Source organism: Nannobrachium achirus, assembly GCF_963921795.1.
Source record: "Nannobrachium achirus genome assembly, chromosome: 1".
Lineage (NCBI taxonomy): Eukaryota > Metazoa > Chordata > Actinopteri > Myctophiformes > Myctophidae > Nannobrachium > Nannobrachium achirus.
In genome coordinates this window covers 53,761,347-53,779,593 of record NC_137810.1, presented here as the reverse complement: position 1 = coordinate 53,779,593, position 18,247 = coordinate 53,761,347, and the positions used below count along the sequence as shown (strand labels likewise).

At 38.9% G+C, this 18,247-nt stretch overlaps 3 protein-coding genes across 3 annotated transcripts; all 3 read left to right on the top strand.

The window, feature by feature from the left end:
• Positions 1 to 263: 263 nt before the first annotated feature.
• Positions 264 to 3,168, top strand: LOC308288784 (kallikrein-15-like; the record flags this gene model as incomplete). The annotated part of the gene is made up of 4 exons (XM_080730254.1): positions 264 to 279; positions 1,995 to 2,136; positions 2,835 to 2,901; positions 3,013 to 3,168. 4 exons carry the CDS (start codon positions 264 to 266, stop codon positions 3,166 to 3,168), a joined length of 381 nt encoding a protein of 126 aa, XP_080586380.1.
• Positions 3,169 to 4,932: 1,764 nt separating this feature from the next.
• Positions 4,933 to 7,588, top strand: LOC308283384 (mast cell protease 1A-like). The gene is made up of 5 exons (XM_080723811.1): positions 4,933 to 5,016; positions 5,604 to 5,772; positions 6,168 to 6,297; positions 6,490 to 6,744; positions 7,302 to 7,588. Exons 1-5 carry the CDS (start codon positions 4,974 to 4,976, stop codon positions 7,482 to 7,484), a joined length of 780 nt encoding a protein of 259 aa, XP_080579937.1. The 5' UTR covers positions 4,933 to 4,973; the 3' UTR covers positions 7,485 to 7,588.
• Positions 7,589 to 10,066: 2,478 nt separating this feature from the next.
• On the top strand, positions 10,067 to 15,947 carry LOC308288774 (uncharacterized protein; the record flags this gene model as incomplete). Its single annotated transcript, XM_080730244.1, has 7 exons — positions 10,067 to 10,391; positions 11,767 to 12,108; positions 13,149 to 13,178; positions 13,656 to 13,718; positions 13,815 to 14,044; positions 15,017 to 15,176; positions 15,841 to 15,947. Exons 1-7 carry the CDS (start codon positions 10,229 to 10,231, stop codon positions 15,945 to 15,947), a joined length of 1,095 nt encoding a protein of 364 aa, XP_080586370.1. The 5' UTR covers positions 10,067 to 10,228.
• Between the last annotated feature and the right edge of the window lie 2,300 nt (positions 15,948 to 18,247).

Genomic DNA, 18,247 nt, shown 5'->3' with positions numbered 1-18,247 from the left:
GTAAGTCAATGCAAGAAGAAGTAACCACTTAAGAGTATTTGGATGTGGAATATCACAGCACAGTATTTCTATGCTTACAACAATAAAGTTAAACACTGAAACATATTGGTTTGATATGTACTTATTCCTTTTCAGCACTGAAATCATAAATGGGGAAAAGGCCTAATCGAAAAGTCATTGCTGCACATGGCTTCTGTGAAGAATAACTAGAAACAAGTACTGTATCAACCACAGACATGCATGCTTTAAGGCTGCAAACATTCATGTCTGACCTGCTGGGTAGGACATGATCACATGAATGAACCTGGTCCTCTGCATCAGTGTCAACATTTCGAAGGAAAGCTCATCTGAGCAATGGACTGTAAATGCACTTTGACTTTCATGCAATACCTCTTATCAAGCAGTACTGGTCTTACCTGACCAAGGGCAATCAAACTTTCTCAATAGAAGAGCGGTAGACAGGGACGTGCTGGCCATTGGGAAAAGCGGGACAACTCCCGAACGGCCGGTTAATTTCCGGCCGGTCCAGGCCGGCCATTAGGGAAAAAAATTAAATACAATGTCGGCCTTTGTTCCATTTTGGGGGCTGGGCGGCCAACAAAGTAAATCGTCACTGTCGGGCAGAAACCTTGTATCTCCAAGTTTCAAATGTATTTGTTTTTTCGCAAAACAAAGCCCTGCTTCATCATGCAAGGCCGTTGCACAAAAGTGGTGAAAACAGCAGATTTACAAGCACACAACGCCTCGCGGTGCGAGGCGCCCACTGGCTTGTCACTTGTCATGATCTGAAATGGCAAATCTTTGAGTAGCAGCAGCGCTATAGAGAGAGATCTCTCACTATAGTGCGCAACTCTTTTTCCCGGGCTGAATCAGGGGCCCAGCATGGCCCTGGCGGTAGACCAACTACAGTTTTATAAAAAAAAATAACAATGAAAAGCACTAATAAGAGCGTGTGCCAATGTTAAAACTTAAAACTACACTAAAAAGAATACAGGTTATCTTTTTCCATTTCCTGTAAAGTAAACGGTTTGGACGTATGTTTCCACCAGACAGCGACATTATGACCACATGATGATGCAGATGTAGAAACCACATGCGTGTCTACAACCCAGACATCATAGAGGGTCTACCATTTAAATAGGGGGTCTGTGACTTCCTAAGTGTCCCATTTGAACGCTCTACTTGCAAGATGAACAATATCAATGCACTTGTGCTTTGCGTTGTTCTGATTCATCTTGGACAAAAAGGTAAGTAATTAGCAAGACTAAATAACTGATTATGGTTATGTGGCTGTGGACTATTATTGTGTACTAGGGCTGGTAAATATCTGAATTTCGAATAATCCTCGTATATGGAGAATAAATGGATATTTGAATATAATAGTTTATATATTTTTTCTTTTTATGTTTGACAGGTACAATACAAAAGTAAAAAACTAAATCTTATTATAAAAAATTGTTCCCCATAGAAAATGTCAGCATACCAACGGAAGAGGGACAGCGTGCCCGCTGCTCAGATCCAATCAAGAATATATTTTGTTTGTTTATAGGCCTATAACTTGATTAATTGTTTTTTGTATTGTCTCTGTCAAATAAACATATATTTTAAAAAAGAATATTCAAATATATTTCGATATTCGGGCCAATTTCTAAGACTAATATTTAAATTTCATTTCTAAGGAATGTTAACAACAGCCCTACTGTGTACACTGTACAGTATATATGCATGCTTCATACATGTATATGCATGCTTCATACATGTATATCTCGGGCAGAAACCTCCTAACTCTAAAATGTTCATTTTTGTGAAAATGAGCTCAAGTGGAGTTACAAGGTTTTGTCCCAAGCACTTTTGACTACTTTCCATTGGTTCAATATTGTTTTAACCAACTCTCAGCTGTAAAGGGTGTTCAATAGCCCTGATTTATGCCAAAAAACCATATGCAAGTTCAGAAGCTGGTCAATATTGTTCAGAGATCTACTTTTCATTTTCAGCACACGGGAGTGAAATCATAAATGGGAAAAAGGCCTCATCGAAGTCGTTGCTGTACATGGCTTCTGTGCAGCATAACGGTAATCATGTTTGTGGAGGATTCCTAATCAGTCAAGATGTTGTAGTCACTGCTGCCCACTGCCAGTAAGTTTATTTTACCCCTCCTCAAGTCATCTACAATTAACCTGATTCTGAACTGAATAGCCTGAATAACATGGTAAACATCATGGTTGACATACAAACGTTCGAAGTCTGCAATTCTTTGTACATTATGTTTTTGGCACTCAAGAAGCAAGTACTGATGATAAAATGGTGTACTTGAATCATTGGAATAAGTAAACTATATTAGTATTATACAAACAGGTTTGTCAAGTAATAACTACTGTATGTACGCAGGAATTCTACCAAAATGAGTGTTGTTGTTGGCACACACAACCTCGAGAAAATCAATAAAAGAGCAGTGAGATACAATGTGACCAAATGCAGTCACCCCTTTGAAAATGTTGTGTCTGGAGGAGACATCATGCTTCTGAAGGTAAATAGCATTTATTAATCCTAATATATATACAGTATATAAATGCTAGTCCCTAGGCAAATCACAGATATTAAGCTATGTATTTATTTATTACAACCTTGTGTTCGCAGCTGATTAGGGAATCTGGACAAAGGAAACCATGGAAAACAGTTAAACTTCCAAACAAAAAAGATAAACCTATCAAGGCAAAGACTAAGTGTTTTGTAGCAGGATGGGGGCTTACCCAAACTGGTGGCCCAATTTCCAAAGACCTGCGAGTGGTTGATGTATCTACCATTGACCTGAAGGTCTGCCAAACGGCATGGAGGGGCGTCCGGCTCCCACACAGAATTATCTGTGCTGGGGGGTATGGGACAGACAAAGGATTCTGTCAGGTCTGTATTTCCAAATAATCTCTTTCCAAATAAATTGTGTCAACTAATTTCTAACCCAAAATAAGATTATCTGAATTTAAACATGAATGCAAGAACATATTTGTTTCTCAGGGTGACTCTGGCGGCCCTCTGGTGTGCAACGGGAAGGCGTTTGGTATTGTGTCTTTCAACAATGTCTGTGACTACCCAGATGTCCCCAATATCTATACAGACGTATCAAAGTACCTGCCATGGATCAGAGAGATCATGAAGAAAAAAACGTGTTAGATTTAAAAATCAATGTACTGTATGTGAAAAACTGTTTTTGGAATACAGTTGCATTGCTATGGTAGAAGTTTGTTTGCTGGTGTGTTGGAATTGCTTGTGGGGAGATACAACATAAATTGTCAGAGATTTTCTTTTCAAAAGATTTTGAAAATAAAGAGGAAATTGACAATCACTCTTCAAGACTAGCCAGATTATTTGGGTTGATGTGGCGTCTATGGATGCTCCTCTATGTGCTACTTTTATTATGTATGACTCTCATTCTCTCCCGGTTGGGTAAACCAAGGTACTGATTAATGGAAAAAAATCTAAAATGTTATAGACCACTATAGAGGTGGGGGTTCAGCTGCTTGGTGAATATACAAAATACTTGAAGCATGGGTTCAACCCATTATTTTCTGTTGTGAATTATTCTAGAGATGTTCTGTTCAAATCAAAAAATAAGTATAGCTGGTCAAAAGTTAAGTAAAGTCACATTACTTTGCATAGTCCTTAATCATTGTCACAGTCCCAAAAGACTCCATTCGACAAAGATATGAAATGACAACACCTGTTCTTAGGCCCTCAATTAGGGGAGGAAGAACTCAGAAGAAGAAGAAAGAAGAAGAAGAAAGAAAACAAAAATAACTTTACGATGAAAGAGAAAAAGAGGAAGAATGAATAAATATTATAAATGATAAAAGGGATAACAAAAGCATAAATTGCACAGCTATGATGACAGTAGGAGTCAGCAGACCCATGCAAACATGTTGATGTAGTAGCCTATACCACTTGTCCGCAGTGTAAAATGAGTGTATATAATGATAATTATGTGAAAGATTAAATATTTTGCCCTGCTCCACTCTGGTTAACTTAAATTTGTCGATACACACTAACGGGAAAATCTCTGACATTAAAAGTTAAATATCTAAGAAAGTGTAAAAATAATTTAAAAGAAAATATATTGATCCGATTGATTAAAAAGATGTGCCTGGTGGTGTGGCATGGTGGCCAATACTTACAGTCTAGCAATAATCACCATCTGAGCTATATGTTAGCTAGATTAGAGCTAGATTCTTTACAGCTGAAATGTATTCTTATTTCTTTAATAAAAATACCTGCATTCTAAAATATTATGCAAGTCCTCTCATCAAAACTATATTTTAATCATTTGAACACTTTCACCTGTAAAACATAGCTGTAGCTGAAATAAATGCACCTGATAAATGAGACAGCAATCTGTTGTGTGTGACAGAAACCTTGTATCTCCATATTCAAATCTTTGAATCCGGAACTGTTTTGTATAGGCCTATATAAGGTTTCCACGCGACAGAGACGATATGCTCAACCATGTAGAAAAAAAACCGAGTGTGATTTCTTTCAACATCACACAATTACTCAAAGCATGTCTTCACACAACCCAGTGTCCAGGCTGAAAAGTTTATGTTTAACATTTCTGGGGTTTTGTCTTGTTTAAAACAATTAGTAAAAACTAAATATCATTTCTACATTTTCAGAAGGCTGAGTCCATCTTCCAGGGCTTCCAGTTAATGTACTTTAACATGCAGATATTTCAGATATTACTATAATACCGGTAGTCATATCTGAGCCAATTTGTCCATATTAAAAGTAGTAATGTAAGCTTATTTTGAAACCCTAAAACCGTGGGTTTCAAAATGTGCTTCTTTCATCACTTACTGTAACTGTATTCATGTAGCAACTAAATCAACCACATAGAAGTGATGAGGAAGAGTAAGTAATGAGGAACAATGGTTATTACAGTATATATTTTCCTTCAACACAACTCAGACATCATTTGACCAAAGACCATGATATTCAGCTTTGCCCTGCTCCTCCTCATCACTCTAAATGGTAAGGAACACTTCAGAATGATCAAAAATACTCCAGTAAAGGTACCTCAAATGTCTACTTAAATACAATACTTGAGTATACAGTACTTAGTTACTTCAACAGGGGGTCCAGGACCCCTAGGGGGTTCTCAGAGTTACTACCGGGCGTCCTCCAAATCTTTGAGTGATAGAAACTTTTTTTTCTCTTTACTTGAACCCTAGCGTCCATAATATATTCTGAGAACTTTAGCCAAAACTAGCCGATCTACAAGCTCACTGTGAGCTTGTAGATCGGCTATTTTTGGCAATAAGCTTTGGTGTAGAGGGGGAAAAGCAGAAGTACAGAGTGAAAGTCTAGTTAATTAAGTATTGACGGTTCAAGTGGTCAAATATCTGAAATTGACATGAATCCAAAAATATACTGAGGATAGTGGTGTCAAACGATGAATCTATATGGAATCTCTGAAAAGGTTATATGGGTCCCCAGTCATCGCTCTCTCAACTAAGGGGTCCTTGGCCTAAAAACTTTGAAGACCCCTGCTTTACGCCACTGCAGTAGGTACCGTATACAGAGCAAATACTCAAGCGTACATGTTCTGTTTCCTGCAGGAGCCCATGGCTACAAGGTGTTTATTGTTGGCGGCAGAGAGGCTGCCCCCAACTCTCGCCCCTACATGGCCTCGCTGCAACTGAGAGGAAGACACTTCTGTGGTGGCGTGCTGGTGAGGGAGGACTTTGTGCTCACAGCGGCGCACTGTAGTACACCAACTATCTTGGGGTGAGAATTCAATCAATATTACCATCTCCCTGTGTGTTCTCACAAAACAGAAAGCACCATAGATGATTTATTCCACAATAGGCACTGGTGGGAAAAGTACCAATATTTCTGTTTACAAGTAAAGGTCCGGTATTTAAAATATACTTGAGTAAGGTACAAACCATTTGGCATCAAAACATACATACGTACTTAAAGTACCAAAAGTAAAAGTACTCATCATGCAGAATGTCCCGTTTCACAAGGAATCATATGTATATAATGTGTTGTGAGCTTGTAGATTGGCTACTTTCAAATAGCCAAAGTTTAAATAGGTCTGAAGTGGTTCATGTATGGCATTTTAATGGCATAGATAGAATTTAAAGATGTCCTTACCGCAGTCCTGTTTTGATTTCCAGTCCAGTCCAAGTTGTTCTTGGAGCCCACTCCCTGTCAGCTCCTGAGGACACAAAGCAATCATTCAACGTCAGCCGATCCATTCCACATCCCCGGTACAATGAACACGAAAATGATGTCATGCTCCTTAAGGTAAGGAGCGTGGAGTGTGGACTTTTTCAGATTCCCAACAGACAGACATACTGACATAAAATGAACAAAACATTTATTTATGTTTCCCAACTATCTAATGACATGCCCCAAAAAAAAAGGTGAAAAGTGGTCAAAATGTGTCACATTTAATTTTGGAATGAACCAAATTAATTTCTTCATTAAAACTCTCAGCTGGATGGCCAAGCCAACCTGACCCGTGCGGTGCAGGTGATCCCTCTGTCACCACGAGGGCCACGACTGGACAGCAATTGCAGCACAGCCGGCTGGGGCGACGTAGGGGACAACAACACCCTCCCTGACAAACTGCAAGAGGTCGGAGCAAACGTCCTGTCAAGGCGACAGTGCCAACGCAGATGGGGTGCCATTCCCATCACCAGGGAGATGGTTTGTGCCACAGGACCTGTTGGCGTCCAAGGCTTCTGCTCGGTATGACTACAAACTGAATTGTGATCAGCAATAAATTAATAGTATCTCTAACACAGTGTTCCTCAAATGGGGTTATGTGTACCCCCTAGGGCTACGTGGTGGTACTGCATGTGAATGTATTTCACTGTTATGGTTAATGATAAAACATTGGCAGACTTTGTGTGAACCTGCTGATCTGTAAATTGTTAAACCAAATGACATCAATAACTAATGCAACTGTTATTCAATAGAAAGAAATGTTTATTTGCCATTATGCTGTTTTATTTTTAACATAATGGCATTGGAACTGGACTTTTGATGTCAATATTTTGTAAGCAAAAGGCTACTAAATAAGTATAAGGGGTACTGCAGCCAAAAATGTTTGAGAACCACTGATCCAACACAACAGCTCAGTCTATCACCCAAACCGACATTTGACTACAAGGGTTGCCGACATGTCTGTGTTTGTTCACTGCTGGGCCAAAACACGTACTATCCTAACAGTCAGTCAGTCAGTCAGTCAGTCAGTCAGTCAGTCAGTCAGTGTATCTAACCTGTATGTCATCTGTGTTCTACAGGGGGATTCCGGTGGCCCTCTGGTGTGTAATGGAACTTCAGCGGGTGTCGTCTCCTTCTCTGGGAGGCGGTGCGCTGACCGCAGTAAACCTGATGTCTACATGTGCTCATCCTCCTACAGGACATGGGTTGAGGAAGTGTTCAGTAACAATTCACCCTTTGTTAGCCTTCTGGTTGGTCCCTGACTGACCAACCAGCAGGCTCTATCTGCCTTGTCCCGCCCTGGTTCCGCCTTTATGTTGAATTTGCTAAAACATAATTTTTGGAAAAATAAAAACATTTAAAAACATGCTGAGTCACTATACTGCCACTGAGCAGCTCCATTTTACTGAAACCAAGTTTAAAATTAGAATTGAACTAACAGAATAACAATACGAAGCAGCTGAATTAAAATGGTAGTGGATGGAGTGTCCCACCGAGACACAGCAACCAATGGGTGGGAAGAAGGGCGGGACACCGGGCGGGACTTGACAAAGGGTGAATTCATTGTGACTTGCATAATATCTAAGATACTGTAGGTAATATTGATGAGGCTCAGGCCTACACTTTCTTCAATTTGTTTATAGAATATTGATGAAAAATATTTGCCCACAAAGTTGTATTGGTATTGGATGCATTTGTTTGAATTTGACCTTGAATCTATTTTTCATTGTCACCTCACTGGTTTACAACTGTAAAGAAGATGGGTTTTATTTTTACCTCTCACCTCTTTGTTTAACTTAAGACTCTCCTATAATGCTAAAGAATGTGGTTTCATGCTGTTGGACAGATCCACTACAGTAGGTGGCGATAAAGTTGGCTATCCAGCATATACTTGAGTTGTCCATTTTCTATCTTAGATCAGGCACATGTTTTGTTTTGGTAGAGCTGATCAGCTAAACATTGTTTGAATACATAATTGATTATTCACACCTGGCTGTGATAATGATATACATTTAAATTTTGTATTATTGTAAAATGTAAAAATGTCCACCTTCCTGTCCTTCCAGTGTCCTGTTATTTACATTACAGATAGAAGGGAGTGATCCTACTCAGAGTAGACATAGAAACATACACATTTATATGTATTGAAGTTTCAGTTGTACTGAACATACCTACTACAGGTCATGATTCCAGTGTGGTTTCGGTAGTGATTCTCTGTTCTTCTGTGGTTCTTCCTCTCTCTGTCTGCTTCTGTTTGGCTCACTATCCGTGTTCTAATACTGCACCTGTGTGACCCATAGCCTACACACCATGTGCCACCAAGTGTACAATCATAATACTACAAAATAACAAATAATGTCACCATCATAATGGGTCCTACGGTGTAAAGTAACTGTAGGCCTAGGCTACATTAACTTAAACTGTAGGCCTAGGTAGGCTATTTGTACTTAATAATTGCTTATTTCCAATTTCCAAAAGGCCTACTTTTACTTCTACTCCACTACATCTCAGATCCAAATATTGTACTTTTACTCCACTACATTTGACAACTTTAGTTAGGTATAGTAACTAGATTTAGATTTGTATTAAATTACCGTACAACAAACATACATTAGCCACTTCCATTTGACACTATTATTTCCAGGCCAGCAGATGGCGGTAACATCAGGCTACACGTTTTTGACATGGCCCGGAAGCTAAACAATCACAACAACACAGTTCCATGCTATTTCTCTTCACTTCAATCCAGAGAGATTGACATCTCGTAGCTTCAGTCTGGCATTTTGTCATTTTCAGATAGATTTCCAAAATGTCAGCAAGTCAACAGCTCAGATTGTTTATCCAGGAACGCCTAGCGGCGGCTGCCGAAGAGATCTTTGGTGTGGTTGAGAAAACCATCAGTGAATATGAACAGCAGGTTGTTCAGCTGGTGGACCAGCTGAAACAAGGCGTACTGCAACTGAATACAAGTTCAACACAGCCTCACATACACCTGTGCAGAATTGGTATGATTACCTTCAATAAAGATTTCTTTTTTATTTTATTTTTTTGTTTTGTTTTTGTTATAAGGATATTTTTTGTTGTAATTGATGATATACTATGTATAGTACAGTATTTTATCCTTCTGTCTTTCATTGTTATATAAGATGGGATCCTGTGTAAATAAGCCTTAAAGCTATATGATCTCCTTTTAGTTGACCTTATCCTTATCCTTTGCATCCATCTAAAAATAAAATAAAATCAATCAATAGTTGCAGTTGGAAGTGAATCCATGAAAGTGTGATTATATTTAGGCCTATTTGTTTAGTTTTTATTATAAAAACTGCCTTCTGTTATTGGTCCATATAAAAGCAACAAGGTCACCATTTTTGGCTTGGTATAAATCTTTAATACATTAGTGCTCGAGATGTAAAAGCTGTCTAAAGACAACCTAGACATACTGTTGATTTCTTTAAAGCAAGCTTTACAATTTAATACATTTACATTTCTACCAGATCACTGGAATACGTTTTTGTTTATGGACTAAAATGTCAACATGTCTCAGTTTGTTGATGTTGATTGTTACATTATTAAAATATGTTTTATCTTCATGTTATTGTCACATCACAAAGGTTTTCTTTACAGCTGTAAAACAAAATTGGGGGATAAAGTTCTCTGTCATTACAGCTCCCGTTATTTGCAGTTTCAAGAAAGAAAGAATTGTTTCTCTCAAAAATTAACACCCAAAGTTTGAATGTGAAGATGAAGAAGCCTCTTGAAGGCTTTTTTTCCCCTGGGGGAGTTTTCAAAAGATCTACCTGTAGAACAAATTAAAAAAAGGTTGGAAAAATGTTAAGTAAAAATACATGTTTTCTTTGTACTACATTTATAAGTTATATTAACTAATATACACACCCGTAGGCCTAAATAAATACATTTTCTTTTGCATCTACCAACAGGTGTGCGGTAAACTCTACTGGTAACGTGTATGCAATATCAGTAATGTATGGATTGATTTGACCATGCAATGAATTGGATAATATTGGCCAAAATGTCAAGTAATTGTTTGTTCTTTCTGTTAGAATCCCAGCCAGTCAATGAGGAGGTGCCTCCTTTACAACAGCTGATGAAAGATGAGACCATTCAACCTCATTCCCCACAAGTAATAGTGGAACAGACTAGCTTAACAGGTAAGACTAGCTTTACATTTAACACATTTCCATTTCTATCATATGACTGGAATGAGTTGTTGTTATAGACCTAGGGGTCTTCAACAGGGGGTCCGGGCGGGGACCCCTAGGGCAGTGTTACTCAAATGGGGTACGCAGAGGTACTTTAGGGGGTAAGCAGAAAATACCCCCCAAAAAGAAAAATATAAATAAGTAGGATATAAGTAGGAGGGAGAAAAAACATTTACTGTTATGTTTAATGATGACACACATGGAGAAACACATGATAGTTGCTAACCCACATTACATGGTACCAGGCAACTGGGATGTGTTTGAAAGTTGGCACCATTTGAAATAATTTTTCCATTTCTTATTTGGGATTTTATATTCTTGAAATGGGGGTTATAAAATGTTGTTGTCGGGTAAAGGGGTACTTGGATTCATAAATCAGGGAAAGGCCAAAAAAAAAGCCCAAAAAGATTGATAAACACTGCCCTAGGGGGTCCTCAGAGTTGCTACAGAGGATATATATATATTTTTTTGTGTGATAGGATATTTCTTTTAACATTACCACTTGAATCCTAGCGTCCCTATTTTGAGGAGAACTTTAGCCAAAAATAGCAGCTCACGAGGCATTGTGAGCTTGCCTTGTAGATCGGCTATTTTCGTCAAAGAGATATGATGGGGGGGGGGGGGGGGGGGGGGCAGACCAAGTACAGAGTGAAAGATCAAAGTTTACGAAGTATTGAGCCTGAGGGTTAAAGTGGTTAAATGTCTGAAAATACAAATACACATTGAAGCTACCGTATCTATGAAAAAGTTTAATCTGCAACACAGTTTGATATACAATATGTAGTGGGGTCCCTGCTTCACCTCGCTCTCTCAGCTGAGGAGTCCTTGACCTGAAAAACATTGAGGACCCCTAGGGCTGTCACAATTATGACATTTTACATGACGATTATTTGTCACTCAAACAATTGCGATTAACGATTTAATTGTGTTTTTGTCGTTGACAATTACATTTCTGCTTTTAAGTTGCACATGGTACAGTAGATATGACACATAATTACTGACATATTTGACAACTTTATACTTAAAAAAGAACATTGATAGTGGAAATAGCCGATCTACAAGCTCACAACGCGTCGCGATGCGACGCGTTGTGAGCTTGTAGATCTGCTATTTCCACTATTTTTGACCTTTTATTTAAATATATGAACATTTTTCAACATGGAAACGATTATGACGATTATGAAAAATAATCACGATTATGTCCAAAAATCACGATTAGACGATTATGTAATAATTGTGACAGCCCTAAGGACCCCTATTATGGACTTTTTTTTATTGTTTTTGTTTCATCAAAGTACATACTAATGGTTGCTCTTTTTGTCAGATTTGCAGCCAGTCTCTGAGGAGCCCGTCTCTTTGCAACAGCCGAACCCTAGAAGACAGGAGCTGATGTCCAGTGAGGAGGATGGGGAGGCCGCCCAGCAACCGTCTCCACAAGTAAAAGAGGAACAGGTGGTGCTCAGCATCAGCATCATTTCAGACTCTGACACCAGTATTTCCAACAGTGGAACAAATGGATTTGTTACATCAGAAACCAGCAGCGACGGCCAGCCGACGATCCCTTTTTATCCCGCGATCGCAAACCACAGTGTCACAAACATACGAGACATCGAGAGTGGAGGATCGGGCTTGTCGTTCAGCCAGACCGACAACAACGCTACTTTCGGTACGGAGCAAAAGATCTGCAGTTTTTGCGGAAAGCAGTGCCGCTCGTACTCGGAGCTGGTAGAACACGTGGAGGGGAGTCACACGTCTCACTCTTGTCCCGTGTGCGGGGAATGTTTCATTAACCGCTCAAACTTTAACGTTCACATGAGAACCCACACCTCCGTAAAACCTCACTCATTGTTTAATGATGCCTCAGACCTTAACCTTCACGTGAACACCCACAGCGGTCACCATTGTCCTGTCTGTGGTAAAATGTTCGCCGATAGGTCGAACCTTAAAGTGCATATTAGAATTCACACTGGTGTCAAACCCTACTCTTGCCACGTCTGCGGCAAACTGTTTACTCAGAATGTGAACCTTAAAGTTCATATGAGAACTCACACGGGTGAGAAACCGTATTTTTGCAACAAATGTGGTCAAATGTTTAGCCACAAAAGTCATCTCAAATGGTGTAGACGATAATTACATAATCGTATGATCGCAATTATTTGAGCTAATCTCAAGTATTTTTTGCATAATTGTCAGAATTGTTTCCACTCGTCGGTTGGAAAAATATTAATTAAACACAAGACATAAACAACATACAAGCTCAGCTGGTAGATCGTTGTTTTTCTCTTCTTTTCATTTTAAAGAGTAAAATTGTTAATTATGGCTTGTTTTAGCCATAGTACATTATTTATTTTGATTATTGGTCATTGTCATTTCTTTGTATATTTAGGTTATTTGTCATATTATCTGCCCTATGCAGGTTTTCTTTACAAATCTGAAAGTCAAACAGAATTTTAATTGTATTTACAGTATATGTTCCAATGTTCAATGCAAAAAAACAATAAAATCGTCAATTTCAATTAATTTTATGATGATCAATCGTAAAATTTAAATGTCGTGGACTGGTGATTATGACACTAAAACACCAAAAGCCTTCTGTGTTTCGACTGTTTACACTGTATATTATACTGTAGAACATGAATAAAAGTGTGAAGACTTTGATATTTCAAATGATACAGATCTGTTTTCAATCATTTTGTGTATTGACAGGCCAGAGTACATTCCACGGTCCCCATCAAAGTAAGTCTAGATTTTTATATACATACGGTAATATTGTGTGACACATTTGTGCATAAACAAATCAGAGTTTGATCCGAATCAATTCATGCTGATGGCAACACATTAATGTGCAATATTTAGCAGTACCTCAAGTTCATTTCATATTGAAATGAACAGAATCCAATGGTTTTGGAAAATGGTCTGTAGTAATGTCACATATACCGTGAATCGTAGTCATGTGCAATCAAGATTACAGATGAATGCATTGGTCCTTTAAGAACTACATAGCATGCCGTGTACAAATTAACCCTTTACCTAAACTCTAGATGCTGGAGCCAGACTGATGTTTCTAAAAGGGTTATAATGGCAGAAAATCATCATTCACTATCAACACCTCTGATCTATTGAGCTTTTTGTAATGTGTTGTTTTTTAAAGCAGTCACAGACCAGATTTCTGGTATATGGTATTAATATACTTGCTGCAAATTCTTGCTTTAGCATCTTCCTCAAGAGCCAGGGTTTGGCCAACTGGGCGGCGGTTGGTTCCTGCTCAATGCACCCGTAGGTTTTCAAATGTTTACTTTTAACCCGACATTTTTGTAATTTCATGTTCCCATTTGACCAAATAACCAATTATTGCTTAACCCATTCAAACAGCTGCTGAACGAGGCATAATGGAAACACTTGGAGAGATGCAGCTCCAACTCCGGCACATAACGGCTGTGGTGCAGAACCTGGAGAGTCCTAGAAGAGTCCTTCCAAGGGAAAGGAGGCTCGACTTACCCTCTGAGGATGTCACCGACGACACTCAACTTCCCCTCCTGTCAATGGAAGACCTCGACACACTGGAGGAGAAGCTGAAAAGCACAGAAACAAAAAACATACTGGTAATTAATTAGAACAATAGCTCATCTACTCATCTTTCTCATGGATTCCATTCTCTGATTTGCATTTATTTTGGCTTCAAAAACTTGAATTGCCTTAAATAGGATACTATCTGCATCTGCTGAATGCAAGGGCAATAGAGGGTATGCACGTGACGTCATCATCATACCCGGAAGTTATGTGGGAACGCCTACTGAGTGGCGAGAAACTACTTTCTGGCCTTGACAGCCCATACAGCCAAACAGAAAAGTCCTACCTGATTGCACTAAACAACGTTACACTCACTTTGCCACTCGATTTTCCATTCACTTTATGCATGTGCATACCCTCTTTTAGGCCTACAGTATTTTACAATTAAAAGCAACTTAACACTTTCCCAGCCTGGCCAGAATGGCTTGTTGTGGACTAGCCGGAAATTTCTATCATTGTATTATGATCTGAGACATAATATTATGATTATAAACATCAACATCAACGCGTGCCTTCTAGGATGGCAGTGTTCTTTTTTTCTCTTCTGTCAATCCCCCGGTTAAAACTCATCTCCATTGGCATATAGTGGGGATTTTGGCCGAGTCATCTTCCCCCCTGTGTGTTTCGCGTGCACGATCCGTGCAATCCGATCTCAACTTCTATCTGGTCGAAAACATAGCCGAGAGATGCTATGCTAACACCTTCTCCTACAATGAAAGTGAACGGGAATTTGGGTATAGAGAAGGGATAGTGACCAGAAGCCCTTCCGGTGCAAGGGTTGAGAGAATGATCCTTTTAGACCAGCCAAAGAAGAGATGGAGGACAGCTGCCGATCGTTTTATTTTTATTTTTATAATTGTCATTTATTTCGGTTTTAATGACCTAGTACGGAAAATTCCGGTCGGCTAATTCGAGTACAGATGAAGTACGGTTTAATATTAAGTGGCTCCACATGGCTGAGAAAGAGTTAATGACTAAATCTTACCTAATTTGTCTGTTTACAGATGTCACGGTTGTCGCTGAGTGGGGGGCAAACAATGAAGAAGGTTGTGTGGAGAATCTGCACCAAACTGTTTGCTCCCCATCTTGCAGTTCAGTTGAACTGGTGTGGCAGGGGAGAGAAGAGAGGAATCAGACAAACCAGGGTTAAAGACTTGATAGTGTGTAAGTAGCACCGCCGACAAATACAATCAAAGTCTTACACATTCAGGTGCATATCGTCGTTGTCGGGCAGAAACCTTGTATCTCCAAGTTTCAAATTTGTACGTTCTTTTGCAAAGTAAAGCCCTGCTTCATTGTACAAGGCCGTCGCACAAAAGTAGTGAAAACAGCAGATCTACAAGCACACAACGCCTCGCGGCACAACGCCTTGCGGTGCGAGGCGTTGTGTGCTTGTAGATCGGCTGTTTTCACTAGTTTAGTTCATTTCAATATGATAAAAACGAACGGTTTTGGACATACAAGGTTTTCACCCGACAACGACGATATTAAACATTTTGAATAGGTGCAAGTTCCCTTTTTCCCCCTGGGAATAGTGATGAATTCTAGATGAATTGCTGTCCATGCCTCTGTGGTTCTGAATCATAGTTTGTCATTCAGCAGTTGTAGGCCTAGCCTACTGACATTTTACAAATAAACTGAGCACAGTTAGAGTTACAAACGTACTTCCTGCTGCCGACTGAATCCGTTCATCAAATTGGAGTATGGGACACATAGATTAATTAGTTAATAAAGAAGCATTATTCTCCTTCTTATAACGCCACAACTTCACATACTCCTGAAATATCCCCTTCTAACACATTGCTTGTACTGTATATCGCATTTACAGCATCCGCCTTGCAGAACAGCGTGGTGACCAGTGAGGCGGACACAGAGAAAGTCATCATGGAGTGGCTACGTCTGGCTTCTGATCGTCTCACCACAAGGAGGCGCTGACAAGGAGAGGGGATGATATTATGATGTCATTATATCTGTGTATTTCAACTGGGTCTTTTGACTCAGAGGCTTTCAGCTTTCAGGAATATTATAACCACACCTCGGGTCTATTAGACTCTAATAGACCAAGAGGTGTGGTTATAACATGCAAATACGTATGTCTTCCATTCCACTCCAATAATTAGAGTAACGTTAACTCCGTAGACACATACAAAACAGAAAAAGTACAAAACTATGGCACCACCTCTTTAAAGTACAGATGATAAATCACACTGGCGTCAAACCCTACTCTTGCCATGTCTGAGGGAAACTGTTTGCTCAAAATGTAAACCTTAAAGTTCATATGAGAACTCACACTCAAACCGTATTTTTGCAACAAATGGTTGCCCACACAAATCATCTCAAAAGGTGTACACGATAATTACATAATCGTATGATCGCAATTATTTGAGTTGATGTGTTTTTGCATAATTGTCAGAATTGTTTCCACTCATCTGTTGGAAAGATATTCCCATTCATGCCGGGAACACATTTTTGTGTAGTACAGTACATTATGTATAGCAACATATTTGTTTTTGTAATCTGTGAATAATATTTGAAGTTTTTCAGAAAACTTAGGTCGAGCCTAAATGGGTTAAAAATAAACATAAATATACAACCTCAGCTGATAAATCGTTGTTTATATCTTCTTTTCTTTTTAAAAGTGTAAAATCGTTAAATAAGGCTTGTTTTAGCCATTAGATATTAGATATTGTTGTTTATTTGTATATTTAAGTTATTTGTCATATTATCTGCCCTGTGTAGGTTTTCTTTTCAGTTTCTGAAAGAAATATAATTTTATTTACAGTATATGTTCCAATGTTCAATGCAGAAAAACAATAAAATCATCCATTTCAATTAATAATATGACGATGAATTGTTCAATTTAAATGTGAACTTGTGATCATGACAGCCTACATGCTCATGAGGCTCTATGAAGCACTGAAACGGTTTACTACTGTGTATGTAATGTGCTACCCTGCTTGAAAGCTAATTTCAGAAGTCATTTTTAGAGGAAAATGTGTCATCCATGCAGGTATTTATCTACAGTTAATGAGATGGCTGCATTAAGTGAGAAATACATATTTGTGTATTGCATTACCTGGTCAAGAGTAATGGTCTGATGAAGGATATATGGGTAGAATCACAAAGCACACAGTGGATAGTAGCTGACGATCATTCCTGCTCTGTCTGCACTAATGAAGGTGATGATAGTCGTGTTAAGATTGTGTATCCTTTGCTCACTTGTTTTCCCTAAGCTTGTGACGGGATACTGTATGTGTGATGTGTATACTGTTTTGCATACATATTTGATTGTGTTTTTTTGGGCAAGATACTGTGATGACATTTGACTTTTTATGTTTTACGAAGGTTATAGGCTATAGGCCTACTGTATATAGGTAGCTCCTTTCGGAACCACTCACTCCACGGCTGTAGGAGTCTCAGAAGTAATGTTGTAGAACCCAGACGTATCAGTGATGTCAGTCATCTCCAAATGCGGGCATTGTTTCAGCATGCGGATGTTACCATGGCAGCTGTATCAGTGATGTCAGTCAATATGTCCATATATGGGCATTCCACAATCCCATAGACCACATGAGACTGACACTATATGTCCATGGGCATTCCCAGATGCTGCCCTGTTAGGGCAACCACACTAATAAAATCACTTTTATTCCCATATATGGAGATCCCTGATGTCATCAACATTAAGCCTCATGTAGTCTATTACGTCAGACATCTATGATGTCACATGTCCATATATGGACATATTGTGTAAGTCCGGATGGGGACCCAAATGCTTTTGGATCCCGAATCAATGGGGATAGGTAAATATGTATTGTTATGAAATTATTGTCTTAGGAATGCGACAAAAAACTAAAAATATTATTGAACTCGAGTCTCCATGGTGACATTTGTGAGTAATCAAAAAAATAATTTTGGGGGTGAACTACTCCTTTAATATAATGTAATCAGTATTTTGACTACTAGTGCAACATGGACTTATACTGTATAAAGTATCCCTATAACACACATAGGCCTACACGCACGCACTCGAACAAATCCATCCAACTTATCAAGACCAAAACAAGAAAATACAGATGTCATTGTCTGATCATTTAAATCAATGATCCAATTAGCATAAGAAGCCCACAAGTAGAACGTTTGTGCAGTTGTGTGGAGTTGGGGACATCAATTCCCATTGTCCATTGCGTGCACTTTCTCCTCGTGTGCAACCAATGCAGCTAAAAGCATAATGG